The sequence below is a fragment of the Schistocerca gregaria genome, chromosome 2, assembly GCF_023897955.1.
Source record: "Schistocerca gregaria isolate iqSchGreg1 chromosome 2, iqSchGreg1.2, whole genome shotgun sequence".
NCBI lineage: Eukaryota > Metazoa > Arthropoda > Insecta > Orthoptera > Acrididae > Schistocerca > Schistocerca gregaria.
Window position 1 is genome coordinate 90,517,314 of NC_064921.1, and position 19,910 is coordinate 90,537,223.

General features: G+C 39.1%; 1 protein-coding gene across 3 annotated transcripts in view; it reads right to left on the minus strand.

The window, feature by feature from the left end:
- LOC126336397 (protein quick-to-court) overlaps positions 1 to 19,910 on the minus strand; it is a 334,356-nt gene that overhangs the window by 16,665 nt on the left and 297,781 nt on the right. Inside the window, exon 7 of one of the 3 annotated variants that reach the window (XM_050000075.1) lies at positions 8,933 to 9,022. The exons of the other annotated variants lie outside the window; for them this stretch is intronic. Coding sequence (XP_049856032.1) covers positions 8,933 to 9,022 — 90 coding nt within the window. The remainder of the gene's footprint in view (positions 1 to 8,932; positions 9,023 to 19,910) is intronic. 3 annotated transcript variants of the gene reach the window in all.

Genomic DNA, 19,910 nt, shown 5'->3' on the forward strand with positions numbered 1-19,910 from the left:
TGAGATGGAACTGCATTCACTGACAGCAGCAATTTGTGATGGATTGGAAATCAATTGACAATGTTTTATGTTCATTTCTGATCCGTGTCAACTTGGAACTGTTTACAACCACTATCCTTACACCATGTTACATGGCTATGGGTAGTACACCATTCCTTGTAGAAACATTGGACGGGCCATGTTCATAACCACCAAATCAGCCTCCTTCTTCCTTGATCTGGTCACAGGCACATCCAAACACAATAGCTCCTTTTTGCACAATAGTTCCTATTTGCCACACTATTCTGTTTCCATACCAATACATAGAGACCACTTCAGTGCCATGAGTTATGTCAGTGTAGCACACTGTTCTTCTACAAGGGTGAATAATATGAGCAGTGAGCTCACACTGAGTACTCACATCCAATGACACTGTACGCAGAGGATGGCATTGTGGTTGCTCGGCAACATGTGGTTGCATAGGTGTGGTTGCTGAGTCATATGGGAGTTATTTGATAAGTCTGGTAAACAAGTGAGAAAAAAAATGTTTGTTTCATAAACAACTCACCTTACTTCTCAATGTAGTCTTCTTTGTGGGATACACACTTGGTCCAGCTACCCTCCAGCTTTTTCACCCCCCAGAAAATTTAATTGACTTATTCTTACTAAACTATTACATTTATCATGAGTGAAAAGGGCTTGACTTGCCATAGAATCGTTAGGTCGGGGCTTTGGTGTGATAGGTGCTGTAGTTTTTTCCATGTGGGTGACTTTAGTGGTCTGGGAATAGGGGAAGTAAATGAGACTCATCAGTGGTTTTATAGGATATGTAGTAGAGAGAGGAAGATACTAGAACAGGAGGGGAAAACTGCTGCCCTTCAGGCTGAGTTAGACAAGGCCACGGGAGATCAACAGTTTAAGAAGGGAGAAGGGTAAAGAGAGGTGAGGAGTGGCAACAGGTAACAGGAGGAACAGGCCTAGAACTTTGTCTGACAGCTTCATGGTATGTGGAAAATGGATTTGACCTGTTGCTTCAGTTAGAAGCTGGTGAGCCTCAAGCAGTTGCAGGTGTAGACAGAGCACAACAAACTTTCAGCAGCAAATAGAAAAGTAAGAATGTAGGGTAATCAGTAAAGAGAAAGAATGCGTTGTTGTTAGGTAGTTCCCATGGAAGAGGTGTTGGCCAACTTTTGCAGGATGAATTAGGATCAGAGTACCAGGTCACCAATTTCTTTAAACCTAGTGCTGGGCTGGATCAGGTGACAGAGGATTTAGGATCACTGTGCAAAGATTTCACTAATGAAGACACTGTGGTTATAGTGGGCCGGCCAGGTAATAGTATTGACAGAAATCCTGGGTACAGTACAGAGTGTGACCTGGCAAAGATTGCATCAGCATTGAAGCATACTAGTGTTGAGTCTGTATCTGTTCTTGGGCACCATGACTGACCTCGTTTGAACTCTTCTGTCAAGAGTGTTAATTTGGAGTTGGAACGGCTGTTTATGTCGGGTCAAGGGTCACACATTTGTGTGGTTCCTGTTGATTCTCTCAATAGGTGGGATTATACTAGGCATGGCCTTCACCTCGATAGGAAAGGGAAAGGTAAACTGGCTGGGAAAATAGCAGGAAAGTCAAAGGGAGGGAGGAACTGTCATGACTGATAAAGTACCAGTGGTTATAGGGTTCAGAAATGACCCTTTTTTAGGGCATGGAGGACAGAAAGAAACCAAGTTTTAAGAGCAGTTAGGATTGCGACAAACCTTCAGTTTGAGAAAGAAACCCAAAAACACAATTCTAGCTTATTACATCAGCGTAAACAGCTGTTAGTTAAGAATTTTCAACAATCAACAGAAATTTCAACTCCACACAATTTTAAATTAGTCAATGTGAAATGTCAGCTATCTTTATTGCATCAAAATATTCAAGGACTGATAAATAAAATAATTGAATTAATGATCTGCATAGATGAATTAGAGTCCTTACCCAGCTGACATAATCTGCCTCTCTGAACTTCATGTGACCACTGGTATAGAACTTTTAAGTGGTAAGGATTTAGGTTAGCATCTCACTTTTGTAGAGCAGAAATGGAGATAGGAGGAGTTGCCACATTCATCAGGAACTGTCATAAATTTAAGAACATATACATTCACAAATTTTGCCTAGAACAGTATATGGAAGAATGTGCAACAGAAGTAAAATTTCACAGTGTATATTGAGCAATTGAAGGTAACTTTAATCTGTTCATAAGCCAACTTGAAGTTGTACTGGCCCATTTAACAACAAAAACAAAGTTGCTGGTGACTTCAATGTAGATTTCCTTAAAGACTCTCCCAATAAGAACTTATTTTAGTTAGTAACACTATCATTCACCTTAATTCTCGCCATAAAGTTCCCCACTAGGGTAGCCAATTGCTCACAAACTGCCATTGATAATATCTTTATAGGAAAGTCTAATGAACAAAATTATATTACAAAACCAACAGTCAATGGCCTCTCAGACCATGACATGTGGTTCCTTCTGTTAAATGTTAATACTGAACAGGATATAAAAATTATTAAATCTGAGCTCAAGAGGGTAAGCAATAAGCCAAAAATTGATTATTTTCGGGCACTCCTCAGAGACATTCACTGCAGTAATGTTTACAGTGTTCATGGCTTGAATGAAAAGTATAACACTTTTGCTAATATAAAGTGCTTACCTTATTTGAACACTGTTTTCCACCAAAACTAACCAAGGTTAGAGCGAAGTCTACAAAGAAGCCATGGATTACGCAAGGAGTAGAGATATCTTGCAAAACAAAAAGAAAACTGTATCTGTCAATCCGAAACAGTTCTGATGTTGATGCTATAGCACATCACAAGAAATACTGCAAATATTCAAGACTGTAATACGGACATCAAAGCAAATACATTACAAGGAAAAGATAGTCATATCAGATAAGAAAACAAAAACAATATGGGATATAGTGCAGGAGGAGACCAGTAGAACCAGACATGAAGAGGGACAAATAGCATTAAGAGTAAATAATACATTGGTGACAGATATGTATAGTGCTGTAGAACTTTTTAACAAATATTTTACATCTGATACTGAAAAGATGGGGTTGTCAGAGTCTGCAGATGCTGCTATGGAATACCTCAGACCAGAAATTTCAAGTAACTTCCATAATATGAATTTGACCCTCACTACCCCAGTAGAAGTAATGTCCATCACAAAATCATTAAAATCGAAAACATCTAGTGGGTATGATGAAATATCAACAAAGTTAATTAAAAAATGTGATTCTCAGTTACGTAACACATTAAGCTATATGTGTAACCAGTCATTTATCAGTGGAATATTTGCTGGATAGTTGAAATATGCTGAAGTTAAGCCACTGTTCAAGGAGGAAGGTAAAGGAATAGCATCATATTTCCATCCAATTTCAATTTTGCCAGCATTCACAAAATTTATAGAAAAGGTAATGTACAATCAGCTTTATAGCCATCCTATCACAAGTAACATACTGTCAAAGTTGCAGTTCGGATTTCTAAAGGGTTTTGATATTGAGAAGACTATCTACACCTACAGTAAAAATGTACTTAATTCATTAGGGGGGAAAAAAGGGAAAAAAACATGCAGGAACTGGTATATTATGTGATCTGTCAAAGGCATTTGACTGTGTAAATTACAATATCCTTTTAGTAAATCATAATATTATGGTGTAACAGGACATGCTGCAAAATGGTTCAAATCTTATATCTCTGGCAGGAAACGAAGGGTGTTATTAGAAAAGAGACATGTATTAAGCTGTCAGGTATCAACTAACTGGGAACTAATTACATATGGGGTCCCACAAACTTCCATCTTAGGGCCCTTACTTTTTCTCATGTATATCAATGACCTTTCATCAGTAACATTACCAGATGCCAAGTTTGTTTTGTTTGTCAATGATACAAATATTGCAATAAATAGCAAATCAAGTGTAGTCTTAGAAAGATCAACTAATGAAATATTTGTGGACATTAATCACTGGCTCCTAGCCAATTCTTTATCACTAAACTTTGAAAAAACACACTACGTGCAGTTCATAACTTGTAATGGGTGTCCCACGAGTATATGCCTAACATACGATGACAAGCAGATAGAAGAAGTGGACAGCATTAAATTCTTGGGATTACAGCTTGATAATAAATTCAACTGGGAGGAGCACACCACAGAAATGCTGAAGCATCTTAACAAATCTCTATTAGCAACACGAGTTGTGCCAGGCATAGGGGATGTAAAAATGTAAAAGCTGGCATACTATGCTTACTTTCATTCCATAATGTCATATGGGATTATTTCTTGGGGTAATTCATCAATCCAAGCTAAAGTTTTCCTAGCACAAAAATGTGATAAATGACTGGTTACACATATAGCTTAATGTGTTACGTAACTGAGAATCACATTTTTTAATTAACTTTGTTGATATTTCATCATACCCACTAGATGTTTTCGATTTTAATGATTTTGTGATGGACATTACTTCTACTGGGGTAGTGAGGGTCAAATTCATATTATGGAAGTTACTTGAAATTTCTGGTCTGAGGTATTCCATAGCAGCATCTGCAGACTCTGACAACCCCATCTTTTCAGTAACAGATGTAAAATATTTATTAAAAAGTTCTACAGCACTATACATATCTGTCACCAATGTATTATTTACTCTTAATGCTATTTGTCCCTCTTCATGTCTGGTTCTACTGGTCTCCTCCTTCACTATATCCCATATTGTCTTTATTTTCTTATCTGATATGACTATCTTTTCCTTGTAATGTATTTGCTTTGATGTCCGTATTACAGTCTTGAATATTTGCAGTATTTCTTGTGATGTGCTATAGCATCAACATCAGAACTGTTTCGGATTGACAGATACAGTTTTCTTTTTGTTTTGCAAGATATCTCTACTCCTTGCATAATCCATGGCTTCTTTGTATACTTCGCTCTAACCTTGGTTAGTTTTGGTGGAAAACATGTGGTGTGAACTCAAGAACATCCTGCAGAAGCCTGTTTAGGGAACTAAGGATACTAACTACGCTTCCCAATATATCTATTCCTTAATGAAATTTGTCATTAAAAACATGTAACTTTTTCAAACCAACAGCTCAATGCATGGAATCAGTACTAGAAATAAGAATAATCTTCACAAGGATTTAAAGTCACTTACTCTTGTACAAAATGGTGTACATTATAGAGAAGCACACATTTTCAGTAACTTGCCAGCAGCCATAAAAAGCTCAACAGCCAATGAAATTCAGTTTAAGAGAAGTCTAAAGGATTTATGGTGGCAAACTCCTTCTACTCTATTGATGAATTTCTCAGTAGAACCACCAGATTTGTGTGTGTGTGTGTGTGTGTGTGTGTGTGTGTGTGTGTGTGTGTGTAAGTACAATCTAACTTCTGCACCATTTCAGTGCAGTGATGTGTTCATTGTAAATAAGTATTGTATTAGTTCTAGTGTATGTTTATTACATTATAAATAAAAAAAGTTTATTTTAAATTCAGTACATTAATTCAATCTTAGTAAATAAGAGTTTTTAAAGTGATTCTTTCATATAGTGTTCATTAAAAAAATGACTGTCATTCCACTTGGGACCTATGGAAGGTACATTAGCTTATTTGTTTCAGGGAGGACCTCCTCACTGCAGATCAATTGGAATGAAAGTAAATCTAATCTAATCTAAGGTTGTGTCAAACTCCGCAAAATACTCGTTGACTTAATCATTTGATGACAATTTCTTCCCAGCACGCCAAAGTTTTATGTTAGGGAACAGGAAGAAGACATCTGGGGCTAAGTCTGGGGAAAATGGTGGATGTGAAACCAACTCACAGCCCAATTCATGCCCTTTCATCATTGTTACCACTTATGTGGGGATGGCACAATATTCTAGTGAAAGAGCACTTCTTTGCGTGGCAACCTGGGTCTTTTTTCAGCCAACTCTAGTTTCACACAATACAACAATGAAGCATGTAGGGTCCAATCATGGTTCTGCCTTTCTCCAAGTAATTTACGAGGATTATCCCTTGGGAAAACCAAAAAAATAGTAGCCATCATCTCATCAGCCAACAAAATAGTTCTTGCCTTCTTTAGTGCACTTTCACCAGCCTTTGTCCATTGTTGGACTGCACTTTTGTTATTGGTGTTTAATGATGGATCCAGGTTTCATGAACAGTCACAAATCAGTGCAAAATGTCTTCCATATTGTGATTAAACATTGCCAGGCATTGTGCTGAAATGTTGCACTGGATGTGCTGGGCAGATGTGGCACACTCCTCACACACCATCTTCATATTATGCTTACAGTCATGGAAATCTTACGAATTCTTATTTGGCAGTCTTGCATTACCATATCATGGATTTATTCAATGGTTTCCTTTGTGATGACCTCAATTGGACAGCTGGAGCATGCTTAGTCTTCAGTGCTTGGCCGATCACAAATAAATTCATTGCCCCAAAAAATAAATGGTCTTCAATGATGTTGCAGAACCTGCAGGAACTTCGTCCAAGTCTGTTTTTATTTGTGCTGCCCTCCAACCTTTCAAATGACAATGTTTAGCAGAAGCATGAAACTCCGTTTTCTCTATTTACAATTGCAGCAGAAACACTAACAAATTCTGATGGCTGTCAGCATTGAAGTATATGCTGTACATTGCCAAAATTCTTTATACAATACTTGGAATAATTAAGTTTTCAAACTATGAAAGCGCAACAAAAATGTTCCGTTCTTTCACAGAAATTTACCAGACTTATCAAAGAACCTTTGTATATATTCTTCTTCTCTTTCTCTCCTTTTCTGGTGACCAAGTGGCAATCTCTGTTCTACATATTCTATTCTCTCCCTCCCTTCCTCCCTCCCTCTCTCTACAAACAGTGTCCCTCTAATATCACCATTGAATCCTTTGAATTTTTCTCCAACACTTTCATTCCAACATTATCTCTGTCTTTTTTTAGTCTACTTTAATGTTGTCTCTCAGTAAATCTATCTTGATCTCTAGGAAAAGATTGACTGTTAATCTCTTTTGCCAAATCTTTTTGGAAAAAATGTGGTTGATCTGTTCTCGCATATGAGCAAGTAACGTCAGTCTCCTCTTTCTTGTTGCACCTACTATATTTCAACATTACTTCTTTATTTTAAAGTGTTATTTCTGGTGAACCCAATATCTTCCTTGTGATTGTTCTTTCAAATATTTCAAGTTTATCTAACTTATAAGGTGGTTTGGTAGCTCACTGGGTATGTGTCAGACTACATATCCAAAGATGTTTCAATGCATAGTCAGTCTTAGGATTTATTTTTCTGTTACTAACCACTTTTTTTAACTATGGTAATGACCTGACTGTGTATGTCAACAATGCCAAATTGTACCAGTGTTCAGAGTCCACAATGAAATGTAGGGTCCACCTGTCAGTGGTGGGTCAGCCTAGCAAAGCACTGTGGTATTCTAACTGACGTTTTACATTTACCTAACTTATAGTGCAGTCCTAAGCATTCACTTGCATATAGCCATTCTGCTTTCATCACTACATTTGAGTTCTTTATTTCAAGGTTGTTAGATAAGAATTTCTGAGAGACCACAGGCTTTTACCATTCATTTACAGCATTCTTTTTTAGAATCATTTTCTTGAATTATTTCTCTCAAATATTTTAAATTTTTCACCCTTCCTATTGTACCAATATCTTATACTAAAAATTTCAGTGAATTGTTCATGTTCATAATAAACCTGTTTTGGATGACATCTCACTACAGGTTTCATTAACTCTAAAAATCATAACTTCTTGTAGCTTGTTATGGGAAATTTACAAATTTATTGAAACATCCTTTCATGTGTGTACTGAATTTTTATGTGAACTCTAACACATACTTAAACTGTTAAGTAAGGGTGTTTGGTTTATCATTTTTACTTTCTTATTACTATCGTTGTCCAACTTGACAAATGTTATTCTATTTTAAAATTTACACACTATTATCTTTATTCATTTGTGCTAATGTACTACTGATGTGGTGTCATGCACATTAATCCAAACAGCAGCAATGTGTGTACTTTTTAAATCTTTACAGTATGGACAGAATGGACTAAAACCAGAAAAAAGTCAATAAAAACCCATAACCATCATTCATATGTGATTTGTCAAATCATAGACTTCGTTCACCCAGACTCACAATTTATATGCATGCAACCAACTGGTTGATACTTTTACTTTAATGTACAAAGTTGTTTGTGATGATTGCACTTTGCATTTCAGTACTATTGTCCAAACTCTTTCACCTATACCATATTTGTAGAAGTATCATTTTAATTAACTTGACTTACAATGAAGAGATTTCAACTTCTAGTGGGTCTAGAAAAGCAGTAGCTTGTCAGCTTAATCTTAAACAAACCTCATAGTATCAAGTATGAGATGGATATTTGACTTTCAGTTATAGCACATGATTATAAACCTTAGTATTTTGAAAATATCATTTAACTCCTGACTAACAAGAAAAGATCACACTGTCAGAAGATATTAATGAATTAAACAAAACTGCATGTAACAGCTGAAACATACTGGCCACAATGGCAACATTTAAGCATATAACTAGCAAAACTATCTCTTCGAAAAGTAGAATATCTTATTTTGTAATAGCTAGCAACTGTCATAATTTTAAAAAAATAATCATACAATTGGAAGCAAAAAATACCAGGAAATTAGTTGTATCATGCACAAGTCCCTCTACAATGCAGCCAAATATTAACTGGTATCTGTAAACAAGGATGAGAAGCTTTGTTGCTTATTGCTAATTTTTAAGTGGTAGTGATACTGTAATATAAAGGGTTCAGTGCATCGAAGAAGACTGCTTTGCATGCTGTTAGTTAGCAACTGCATTTGCAATGTCATGCATGGTTATGGCATACCGCTTCTCTATGCGATGATGGAAGTCCTGTAAACATACCTTACGAGTGCCAAGTAGCCACAGTGTAACAGCCTCCTTTGCACTTAGCAAAGGTATCTTTGAATTGCTTGTTTGTTGCTGATCCACTTCCTGCCAATTTCGCCGCCATGGAGAAAAATATTTTTTTAAAAATGACAGGCATTAGTCGTGTAATTTGGTCTTCCAGAAAGAACTGGACACATTGTACTGTGAGAATCGAAAGTTTGGTGAATATATTAAATACTACTAATCTGTAATGAAAGATGGCACTGAATGCATTGAATACTAATAGTTACTGCAAAAGTATAATAATTATGGCACACTTATGATTGGACTTTCTTCATCAACTGCTAGAGAAGCAGTAGAATTCACCGGCCATTGAGGCATTTCTCAAGAAGAAAAAGAGGGAGGGGAAGGGGAAATCCTTCATGCCTTCTTGGCCCTTATACTTAAAGTTCAATTCTTAGTATTCCATTCAACAGCACACACACTTCCCAAACACCATGTTACACTGAAATTCAGAAGCTATATCAGATGCATATTAATCATGCAGGAATTGTTATTGTACTGCAAATGGGAAATTACTATGTTGTGGATTTGTCTCTGCCCAATAACTTTGTGGAGATGAAATTAGAACTCAATCCTATATTTAATAAAGACTTTACTTCATAGTCACGAGAAAACTGCCACAATCAAAATATCCAAGAATGATTAATTTTATAGCTTACCTAGTTTCATGTCAAAATCCATATTCACTTAGCAACATACATTTCCCATGCAGATCGTTTCTTGTTCAAAGGCTGCTTGCATTCCTTTTTAAATAGCAGAATATGAATTGACTTCTGTGCACCACACAGAGTGGTATGATGCATTCATTTTGTTTACAAGACAAAAACATATAGTATAAAGAAGGATTCTTTACTATTTTAAAGAAAGGAAATTTTTTCACAGTAATACGAAAATTTTCATGAAAAATGTATGCTTTCATTTGATTATGATTTAGGTCTAAAACCTGTTATGGCCAAATGCTGCTGGAGCTATGAGGCTAATGCTCAAGTGTCAACTGCATTTTGTTGGAATCAAAACGGTTTGTCTAACATTTCCTTTACAGCAAGGATAGCCACAAACTCTGCACATGTACAGATTTCTATCTGCCTGACTGCACACTTTAACGCCAATGTACACCAGGAAATGGATGGCATGATGTATCATAAGTTGTCCCTTCCATAGTGCAGTTTTCTTTTTAAATACATCCACTTGCTCCATCAAATCAGATATAAGTCTCTTCTCACTTAGAAACATCTTACTAAGGTACAATGTGTGGTCAAGCACACTTAAAATATGAAGTCTTCATGCTATTCTGTTTCTTATAATTTTGGTTCCTGCTTTCCTATTCCTTCACTAATTCGGGTCAAAATTCACAGTAATATACAACATCTCCATACCTTTATTTCATGAGTAAGGTCGCATCTTCACAGTTTTCGTTGTGCAGTTGCTTTTCACATTTTGTCATAGCATGGAGTCTCTGATTCAAACATGAAGCAGCAGCAGAAGGACCTCCTTATGATCATGCAGCAGGCTTTGCCGGCATTGCTCTCCAAAAATTCATCGCTGGCTCCATTTTCTCCTCAGTTCCCTTCATTCGATGAAGCAGAAGAAGATTGCGAGGCATATGAACACTGCCTATGGCAGTGTTTTCACGCCTTCCACCTTACAGAAGCGGAGTTATATCATGCATTGTTTTTGTCATGAATTTCTGCCACCTTGTATCAACTTGATCATTGCTATCTTCCTATTATCGCCGCTACACACTCGTTGTGGTTGCTAGGATTCAGTTTTACCAATGTAAGAAGTGGCCCCATCAGTCTTATTGTGCCTGGGCTGCAACCCTCCATAGCCTTAGTCTCAAGTGCCATTTTCTCACAGCCAATTCAGAAGTCATGCATGGACATTGTGGTTTGTGATGTTCTTGTCCACTCTGCCCTGAATAAAGAGGTTTGTCAATCGGTTCTTCAGTGAGAGAACCCCTCCCTCAAAGAAGTTTTTTCCATTTCCCTGTCATATGAGGTCTCATAAGCCACTGGTCAGCAACTGGAAGGCTGACGTAATATCACGGCTGTAGTACAAGGTGGTGCAGCTGTGTTCACTGTGTACGCAGCAGACGATGATATATCAGCAGTGCAATCCAGCCAATCTGGTGGGGCATGCTGCAGTTGTCTGCCACTCAACTGCGCAGAACATAGAACCAGAGACCATGGATATGGATATTCAGAAAGTATCATTCTCAGGGCTGGTTCCCAATCATGATTCCTGCAAGCTTTTTATCAAGGTTTGGTTCTCTCATGGCAGCTGCAAATGTAGGTAGACACTGGTATGGTATTTCCCTGCTTAAAGCAACATTTTCAGATCTTGTCTCTCCATAGTTGTCACTAGTAAACAGGCGCATCAGGGGATACAGTAAACAACAAATCCCCTTCCTTGGCCAATTCATGGTGGAAGTCACCTACAAAACTGTGAATAAATCTGTTGCCTTTATTGTTGTCCACAACATTAGTTCAGCAAACATTTTTGGGCTTGATGCCTGTCGGACCTTTGATTTTTTGGTTACAGATTCCATACAATTGGCATCTGCTGAGGTCCCCTATCAGCCTTTGGAATCACAGTGCTGAGAATTTCAGGATACCTTTCCAGAAGGCCTAGAGTGCACCGCAGACTTTCAAGCCCACATAACCTTGAAGCAGTCTGCTCGTCTCATATTTTTTCAAGATAGGCAGAATCCTCTGTCTCACAGCTCCCAAGTCAAGGCAGAGTTTGGCTGGTTCATCTCTCTTGTGGTTGCAGTTCCCACTTCGTTTAGTGACTGGGCCACATATCATGTCACCATTAAGAAACCCTCTGGCAAACTGTGCCTTTGCAGCTATTTTACGGCCACTTTGAATTCACAGCCTGTGGTCAACACATACCCATTGTCATATCCTGACAAACTGTTCACATGCTTATTAGGTGTTCAGTTCTTCCCCAAATTTGATCTTTCTGAAGCATATCACCAGTTAGTCCTGTATTATGAGACTAAGTGTATTATGGTTGTTAACATGCTGTTTAGCCTTTATGAGTACCAATTATTGATGTTTGGGGTGGCAAGTGCCTCTGCAACTTTTCAGTGCTGTTTGGAACAGGTGCTGTACAATATTCCACACTGCTTCAACTACCTGGATGACACATTCATTACAGAATGTACTATGAGCAACTATCTGCACAGCATCTCAGCCCTCTTTCAAAAACTCTCGGCCGTGTGTCTGCCCTTTAATCTGCAGAGTCCAAAATTGCCAACCATTTCTTGAGTAACTGGGCCATTTCATATTGAGGCATGGCATCCAACCAATGAAGAGCATCATCAGGGCTATTATGGACCTGCTGCATTCGCTCATCATTGTGCGAGTCTGCAGGCTTTTTCAGGTAAAACTGCTTTTTATCATAGGTTCATTTTCAGGGTGTCCACCCACTGCATCTCCTTCTACGAAAAGGTACTCCCTTTGTATGGTCTCCAATGTGTGACCAGGCCTTCACTGCACTGAAGGAATGCTACTTGTTGGCACCCAACAAATCACTGGTTTTGGTTACTGACGCCTCGCAGCACAGTGTGGAGGCAGCAGCCCCCCACCGGAATTGAGATGGCTCAGAGCAGCCATTGGCATTTGCATCCAGGGCAAAAAGGAGGCTCTGGACATAGTGTATGAAGTCACTAAATTTCACATTTTCTTGTATGGCACTAAATTCCAACTAATTACGGGGCACAAAAGCCTTGTCAGCCCACAGATTGCAGCAGTGGGCCTTATTCCTCTCCAAATGCAACTACGACATTCAATTTCACCTCATGCAGTGCCATGCCAATGTGGATGAGTTATCCCTGCTGCCAGTTGGCCTGGACCCAAGTTTGACTGACAGGAGCTCATGTATTTTCATTTGGATGTCTCCTCCCAGGCAACAGTGGTTGACCCCACCCTCAGGCAGGTCGTCCATCTAGTCCACCAGCATTGGTATTCTCATCCTCCAGGGTGCTCATCTGGTCCACTTCACAAATACTCTGTCTTACGCCATTGTTTCTCAGTCTTAGATGGGGTCCTCCTCATCCCCACAGATGATACAGCTTTCCAGGTGGTCAACCCTGGGAGTTTGTGGTGGGATGTTTTATAGTGGTTATGTGAGGGGCACTGGGATGCTTCCCGCAACAAAGCCTTGGGTCACAGACTCAGTAATGGCTCAGCATAGACCAAGAGCTGGAGCACTTGGTTGCTGTGCATCTCCAGCATGCTAATCAACATGTGGCTCCCAGGTCATCATTCTCTCCATAGCCTCCAGCAACCCAGGCCTGAGAATGCATTAATGTTGATTTTGTGGTCAGTTTCTGAATGTGTTCTGGCTGACTCTCACTGACACATTTTCATATTTTCCACACATGGTCTGGTGTCCCTTGGCCATTACCACTGTCCAGCTATCCTCGTTTGTGACAATGGACCCCAGCTACTGTCTCCGGTGCTTCATGATTTGTGTGTGCAGCAAGGCATTCACCATGTTCACAGAGAGGCCATCCCCTTGGTTCACACGTTTAAAGCCCGCATGCATGACTTCCCCACAATTTTTTTTCTGATGGCCTACCAGATGATACCTATTGGTTCCCACAGCCCAGAGGAGCTTCTCCACGGGCACCAGACATGGATACTGCTCCATCACCTCTGTCCTGGATCCTGCCGGCCGTTGCATTCTAGTGTACAGGATTAATGTTGCGGTCAGTAGTCAGGGGGCATGGTTTTTGTCAGCAATTCCATTGGATAACAGCAGTCATCATGCAACAGAATGGTTGCCTCATCTACACCCTTTGGATAAGAGACTGGGTGGTCCAGTGCCATAAGAGTCAGCTCCTTGTCTGAGTGAGCACTCAACCCCCTAACCTAGCCACATCATCATCATCTTCATCACTACCCCAGTCAGTGTGTGCACCTACCTACAAGGATTCCAGCCTCCTCTTCCACCTGCAGCAGTATATCCACTTGAAGAGCCTACACCTTTCCCGCCATCGGCTGCAGTTCCAGTAGCATTCCAGCCAGAGTGCATACTCCTTGCCTTTTCAATGTCACACTGTCAGACACAGGCTGCGGTGGTGTCACTGCAACTTCCACACTGCTGCCAGACATCACCATGGGTCCCAACCTGGATTGTCTGTCTCCAGTTCTGTCACGTCTTGCTATGATCAGGGGGCATCAGAGCTCTCCTCATGCTGGCCACTATCGCCTATATCCCCAGATCTCTAGCGACTGGGGGTTGCTCTTTCCTCTTGCCTCCGGGGGCCTCCGTGGACACGGAGACAGTCTTCATATCGCGGCCATACATAACTCTCCCTGGTGATCAGCAATGCTCTGCCCTCCAAGGAGGGAGGGGGGGAGGGTAGTGACCTGCATAGATCCACACCCAAGATCATAGTCATAAGTCATACCATGGAAGTCAGCAGATGTAGTTGGAAGTTCAACCACTGTCAGAGGTTGCATCCCACAGATGAGTACGAATCCTCTTGTCCATGCACTCTGCTGGTCAGCTGTCACTTTTTTACGATGAGACCAGCCAGTTCTAATACAGTTACATATTTACCTCAGCACATGTTTTATCAGATGGTTATTGTGAACTTCCCCATGAGTTGTGTACCCAGTACCCATTATAATACGTTGTTTTCTAGGCTTGATAAACTTTTTCAGAAAATTTGCTACTCACACCAGCAACTTCATCATGTGCTCCATGCCAGAGAATTTAGCTCTTGATGGACAAAACAATGAATCCCGTGAATATCACCTGTTGACCGTTTTGATTTTTTGCTCTTTCATTGACAATTAAATCTTAAAATTAACTGTGCATGGTGTTGTAATGCTGCTGTATAGTAAATTTACAGTACCCTTCAGATACACAACAGCATAATAGATGTTACGATTCTCATCCTTCTCTCTGAAAAGAAGTGTGATTCTCATTCATTTTTACATGCTTGAGATGTTAGATCATTAGACCTTCTGTGCAAACAGGCACTGGATATGTGAACTTCCTCTACAAAAAAAAGCAAACTGCTAGGGATAAACAGTCTGACACTGTGATCCTGCCACACTATAAAGAAAGTTGTGCTGACCAAAAATGCCACACCAAATGTCAGAAGAAACAGTGTCACATCATACTGTAAATGAAATGGCATGCCTTACCTAGTAGTTCTAAAAGGGACCAAGCAAAGTCGAGATATACTGAGTATTGGTGAGACAGGCTGAATCTCTGGCAGCATGTGTGCAGCACATAGAACATGCATGAAATTTTTTGCACACTGTGGCCAATCCTGCTTTAAAGGAACTGAAATATGCAAAATGTACTGAGCCATAATATACCCAACTGAATTAATTGGGCCATAATACTTTCAGGAACATTAATCTTAAGAAGTCTAAAAGCATTATTCTAAGAGCTTATTTAAGTGACGATTTGAGATATTTCCAATATTAATCCTAAACTGAAAAAAATTACGTGTACAGAAAGTAGTAATGTCTAGTAGAAGTGTCACACTTTTAGAATTGCAAAGACTTTTGAACTTATCTTGTACAATTTTTTAAAACATTCGAATTTCACCAGTTGGTTATGAGGCAGTATTAAAAACTGAATATAAATATAACAACCAGCACAGAGTATTTGGTATTTAAAAAGTGGCTACAGTACTTTTAAGTGTGGGGTATTAGAGATGTCAGATAACAGTAGAAAATGTGGATATTAGTCTAACAGAGAAACCTCCACTGTTCTTTTCATGGTTTTGAAACTACAAGTGAGCAATGTGCAATGCTATCAAGTCTTTTAGTGTCAAATATAACCTAACTGCACCACACAATGTCTGCAAGAAATTCTAATAATTATCTTATCACAACATCATTCCGCACAGTCTCCTCCATCTTATCCCACAGCCAACCAAATGCAACCATCCACAATGCAATGTTCATTCAACAGAAGTTGGGAGACTTGACAGATGTTCCTGTGAATGGTAAGTACACTTTTGTTCAGACAGAAGGGTGATGCTTGTTTTGAACTGATTAATCGTGTTTTCTTCGGAGTTATTCTGCTATCAGTAATGACTACATGCACATGAAGAATGAGGTTTCAGCACACAAGAAAGTTTTGTTCTTATAATACATTAAGCTTGATTATAAGAATGCTGAACCTCATAACCTCTTTTAACAGTATCTGGTCATTTTGTTATTGACAATTTAAAGTATTTTACTACTTCAGCTATTATAAATGACTAAGATATCTGAAATCACGACTTCACCCAGTTTTGTTCTTTTTTACTATACTCTGCTTGATTTAGTCTAAATCAAACTCTTAGCTCACAAAATTACAACTAAAATCTCTGATTAGCTCTAGTTTTGAAGTGTTGTGTGTGAGTCTGTGCAGGGGGAATTCACCGTGACCTTCACAAAATTATCTTTGAAGTACTGTGCACAGAAAACAGTATCATGACTCCCACAAGAAGTAATTTCCATTGATTGTTGCTATTTTGTAGTCTAATTTTAGCCTGGATGTATGACAGCAATGGAGGGGTGTACTGTGTGGTTTGTGTCAGACACGTTGGAGGGTACATTAAAGTACACTTTCTGTCCGAATATTCAGCCAATTTTGTTGTATGTGCAATGAAATACGTGTCAATGGTTTTATAATAGTGCTACAATTTAGTTTAGCTTGTGTACAGTGATTAGGAAGTATGGTGCAATTCTGTGTCATTAAGAAACATAAAATCTGCTAAAACATTTTTCTATATTTGGAGAAATGTAATTTTGAAATTACAACATGAACAACCATGCCAATGATAATATTTGCTACCATAACCAGCTTAGAGATCCTTGCATCTGTTATGTGTTTCATACGTATGGTCCTTGCTTGAATCATTCATGGGTCCTGGAGAGATCCCTCAAATTGCGTAAGATAGTTGCTTTAGAAAGACAACAGCATTATCACATGGCCTTTCGAAGAATAAAAGGGAGCATTAACTTTTCTCAGTACACAGTTAGCCACGCGGCCAGTGCTTTATGAAATCTGTTGCAGTCTCATTTGAGTCCTATATAGTAATTAATGAGGGTAATGGTGAATCTAGTGGTAATACATTACCATTGCAACAGAGCACAATACCAATCTCACTTCTGGTGAAATTAGTCCACACGGTAACATAAAACAACACAGAGTTAACTGATTGTGTAAGCCAACTAGAGCCTAAAAATATTGCAGACTTGTTGGCATCTAGATTACAGCAGTTGAATTCTGGAATGTACAGAGTAACTAGTGTGTAGCAAGTGCTTAAAATAGTAGGTAGTAGTAGGAGGAGTAGTAGTAGTAGTAGTAGTAGTAGTAGTAGTAGTTGTTGTTGTTGTTGTTGTTGTTTTACTGAAGATTTAGGAAAGAGATGTGGGAAATGGGGTGAACTGATGTTTGCTGACTACTGTTGGATTTACAAATACGAGGGTCGGTCAAAAAGTAATGCCTCCCATTTTTTTTCTACTTAAAAAAATTAAGTTAAGTGAAAAATTTGAATTTGGCGCCATTCCTCAAACCTTCTTCTGCAATCCACTGCAGTAGTAACTTTCTGTGTCAACAGGTGGCAACACACAGAAGTTTGTAAGATGGCCGACATCGATGTTCGTTTGAGACAGCGTTGTGTGATTGAATTCTTGAATGCAGAAGGTGAAACGCCCATACGCATTCATGAAAGACTGAAGAAGGTGTATGGTGTTGTGACAGTGGATGTCAGCACTGTTAGACGATGGGTTCGTCGTTGTAAGGAAGCTGAAGGGCAAACACCGTTGACTGACGAAAAGCGGAGCGGCAGGCCGGTGAGTGCAGTGACTCCACACAACATTCAGCAAGTTGATGACATCATTCGTGGTGACCGTCGGGTGACTGCAGATGAAGTGTGTCGCATTATTTCTCTTAGTACGAGTAAAGGCAGTGCACGGTGGGTTCCAAGAATGTTAACCGATCAGAATAAAGAGGCAAGGAAAACAATAGCCTCCCAACACTTGCAGCGCTTCCGTTTGGAGGGAGATGAGTTTCTGAAAAAAATTGTGACCGGGGACGAAACATGGGTGCATTTTTTTGAACCCGAATCAAAGAGGCAGTCAATGGAGTGGCGTCACACAAGCTCGCCGAGGAAGAAAAAATTCAAAACTGTGCGATCGGCAGGGAAAGTTATGGCAACAGTTTTCTGGGATACAGAGGGTGTGATTCTGGTTGATTTTTTGGAGCAGGGATGCACAATAAATTCTGTTCAATACGTCACAACCCTCAAAAAACTTAAAGCACGTCTTCAGCGAGTTCGCCCAACAAAATCAATGGCAGATGTTCTTCTTTTGCATGACAATGCAAGACCACACACCAGTCGTCACACCTCTGACGAGATTGTCAAAATTGGATGGGAAGTTTTGCCTCATCCCCCATACAGCCCTGACCTGGCACAATCAGACTTCCATCTGTTCGGGCCACTAAAAGAAGCTCATCGTGGGATTCATTTTGAAGATGAGGAGGCCGTCAAAACATCTGTGCGTCAATGGCTTAGGAAGCAGAGCTGTGATTTTTACCGTGCTGCGATACATGCCCTTGTTCAAAGATGGACCAAAACTGTAGAGATGGGCGGAGATTACATTGAAAAATGACAAAATGATCCTCAATGTTGTGGTTTTCAACCTATGTAATTGCATTTAAATTTCCTGACAATTAAACGTAGAAAAAAAAATAGGAGGCATTACTTTTTGACTGACCCTCGTAACTATCAAAAACAGTATGCAAATGACAAGAAAAACAGTTGTGCCTTCTCTGACCTTTCTCAAAGGATGAAATATATGTAAAGGGGTTTAGGGCAATGAAACTTCCTGGCAGATTAAAACTGTGTGCCCGACCGCGAAGCACGACTCACGCCAGGTCCTCACAGCTTTACTTCTGCCAGTATCTGTGAGGACCTGGCGTGAGTCGTGCTTCGGTAGCTCAGATGGTAGAGCACTTGCCCGCGAAAGGCAAAGGTCCCGAGTTCGAGTCTCGGTCGGGCACACAGTTTTAATCTGCCAGGAAGTTTCATATCAGCGCACACTCTGCTGCAGAGTGAAAATCTCATTCTGGGTTTAGGGCAATTCAGAGAATTTGAAACAGCTAATAACTAGAGCTAACCTTGCACATTAATGGCCATTTTTGTATACAACATCTTCTGAATCAAAGATGAGCTGTTTCCATCAAAGACCCAATGCACAAATTAAATTTTATTGGCTGGTATTATCTGATACTGCCTGGTCAAAACCAACTATTAAGCACACAAACACATTAGAATACACAGCACAATTTTTTAAAAAAAATGTGATAAGTTATGTTAACTTTAAGGAAACAGACTTTTAAGAAACTGTTAGCATAAACTGTTTTAGATAAGCAATTTACAAGCAAAATGCAAAAAAGCACCGTGTGAGTATTTAACACTAGCAAACATCTTGATTCAGCAAGAAATATTTAGTTATAAATATACAGCCAGCAATAGTTAAAACATTGTTAATGACTGTTGAGTCTTACTCCAGACAGATTAGTGAAGTAAATAAAAAAATAATAAAAAAGTGACACACTTTTGCATTACTGGTATGTTTTATATCACCTCACCTGCTTGCCCTCACACAATTTCATTGGACTACTCATTATTAGTCTTAAAATGAGTTTTTCCATACGTGATAAATGAATTTATAATATCTGGAAGATTAAAGTAACTGGAAGACGTAACAGTGTCTCTCTGCTAAGAGTGAAACTAGAAATCTATATACCTTGACAAGACACATTCAACAATATACTGGATAAATAATCTGAAAAGTGTTTCAAAATCAAGAGATCACTTTTTCAAGATCTGGGTAGAATTAATTTATACTACCTATAGACTTTAAGAAAGCAGTTGCAAATGGAGAGTAATGATCAC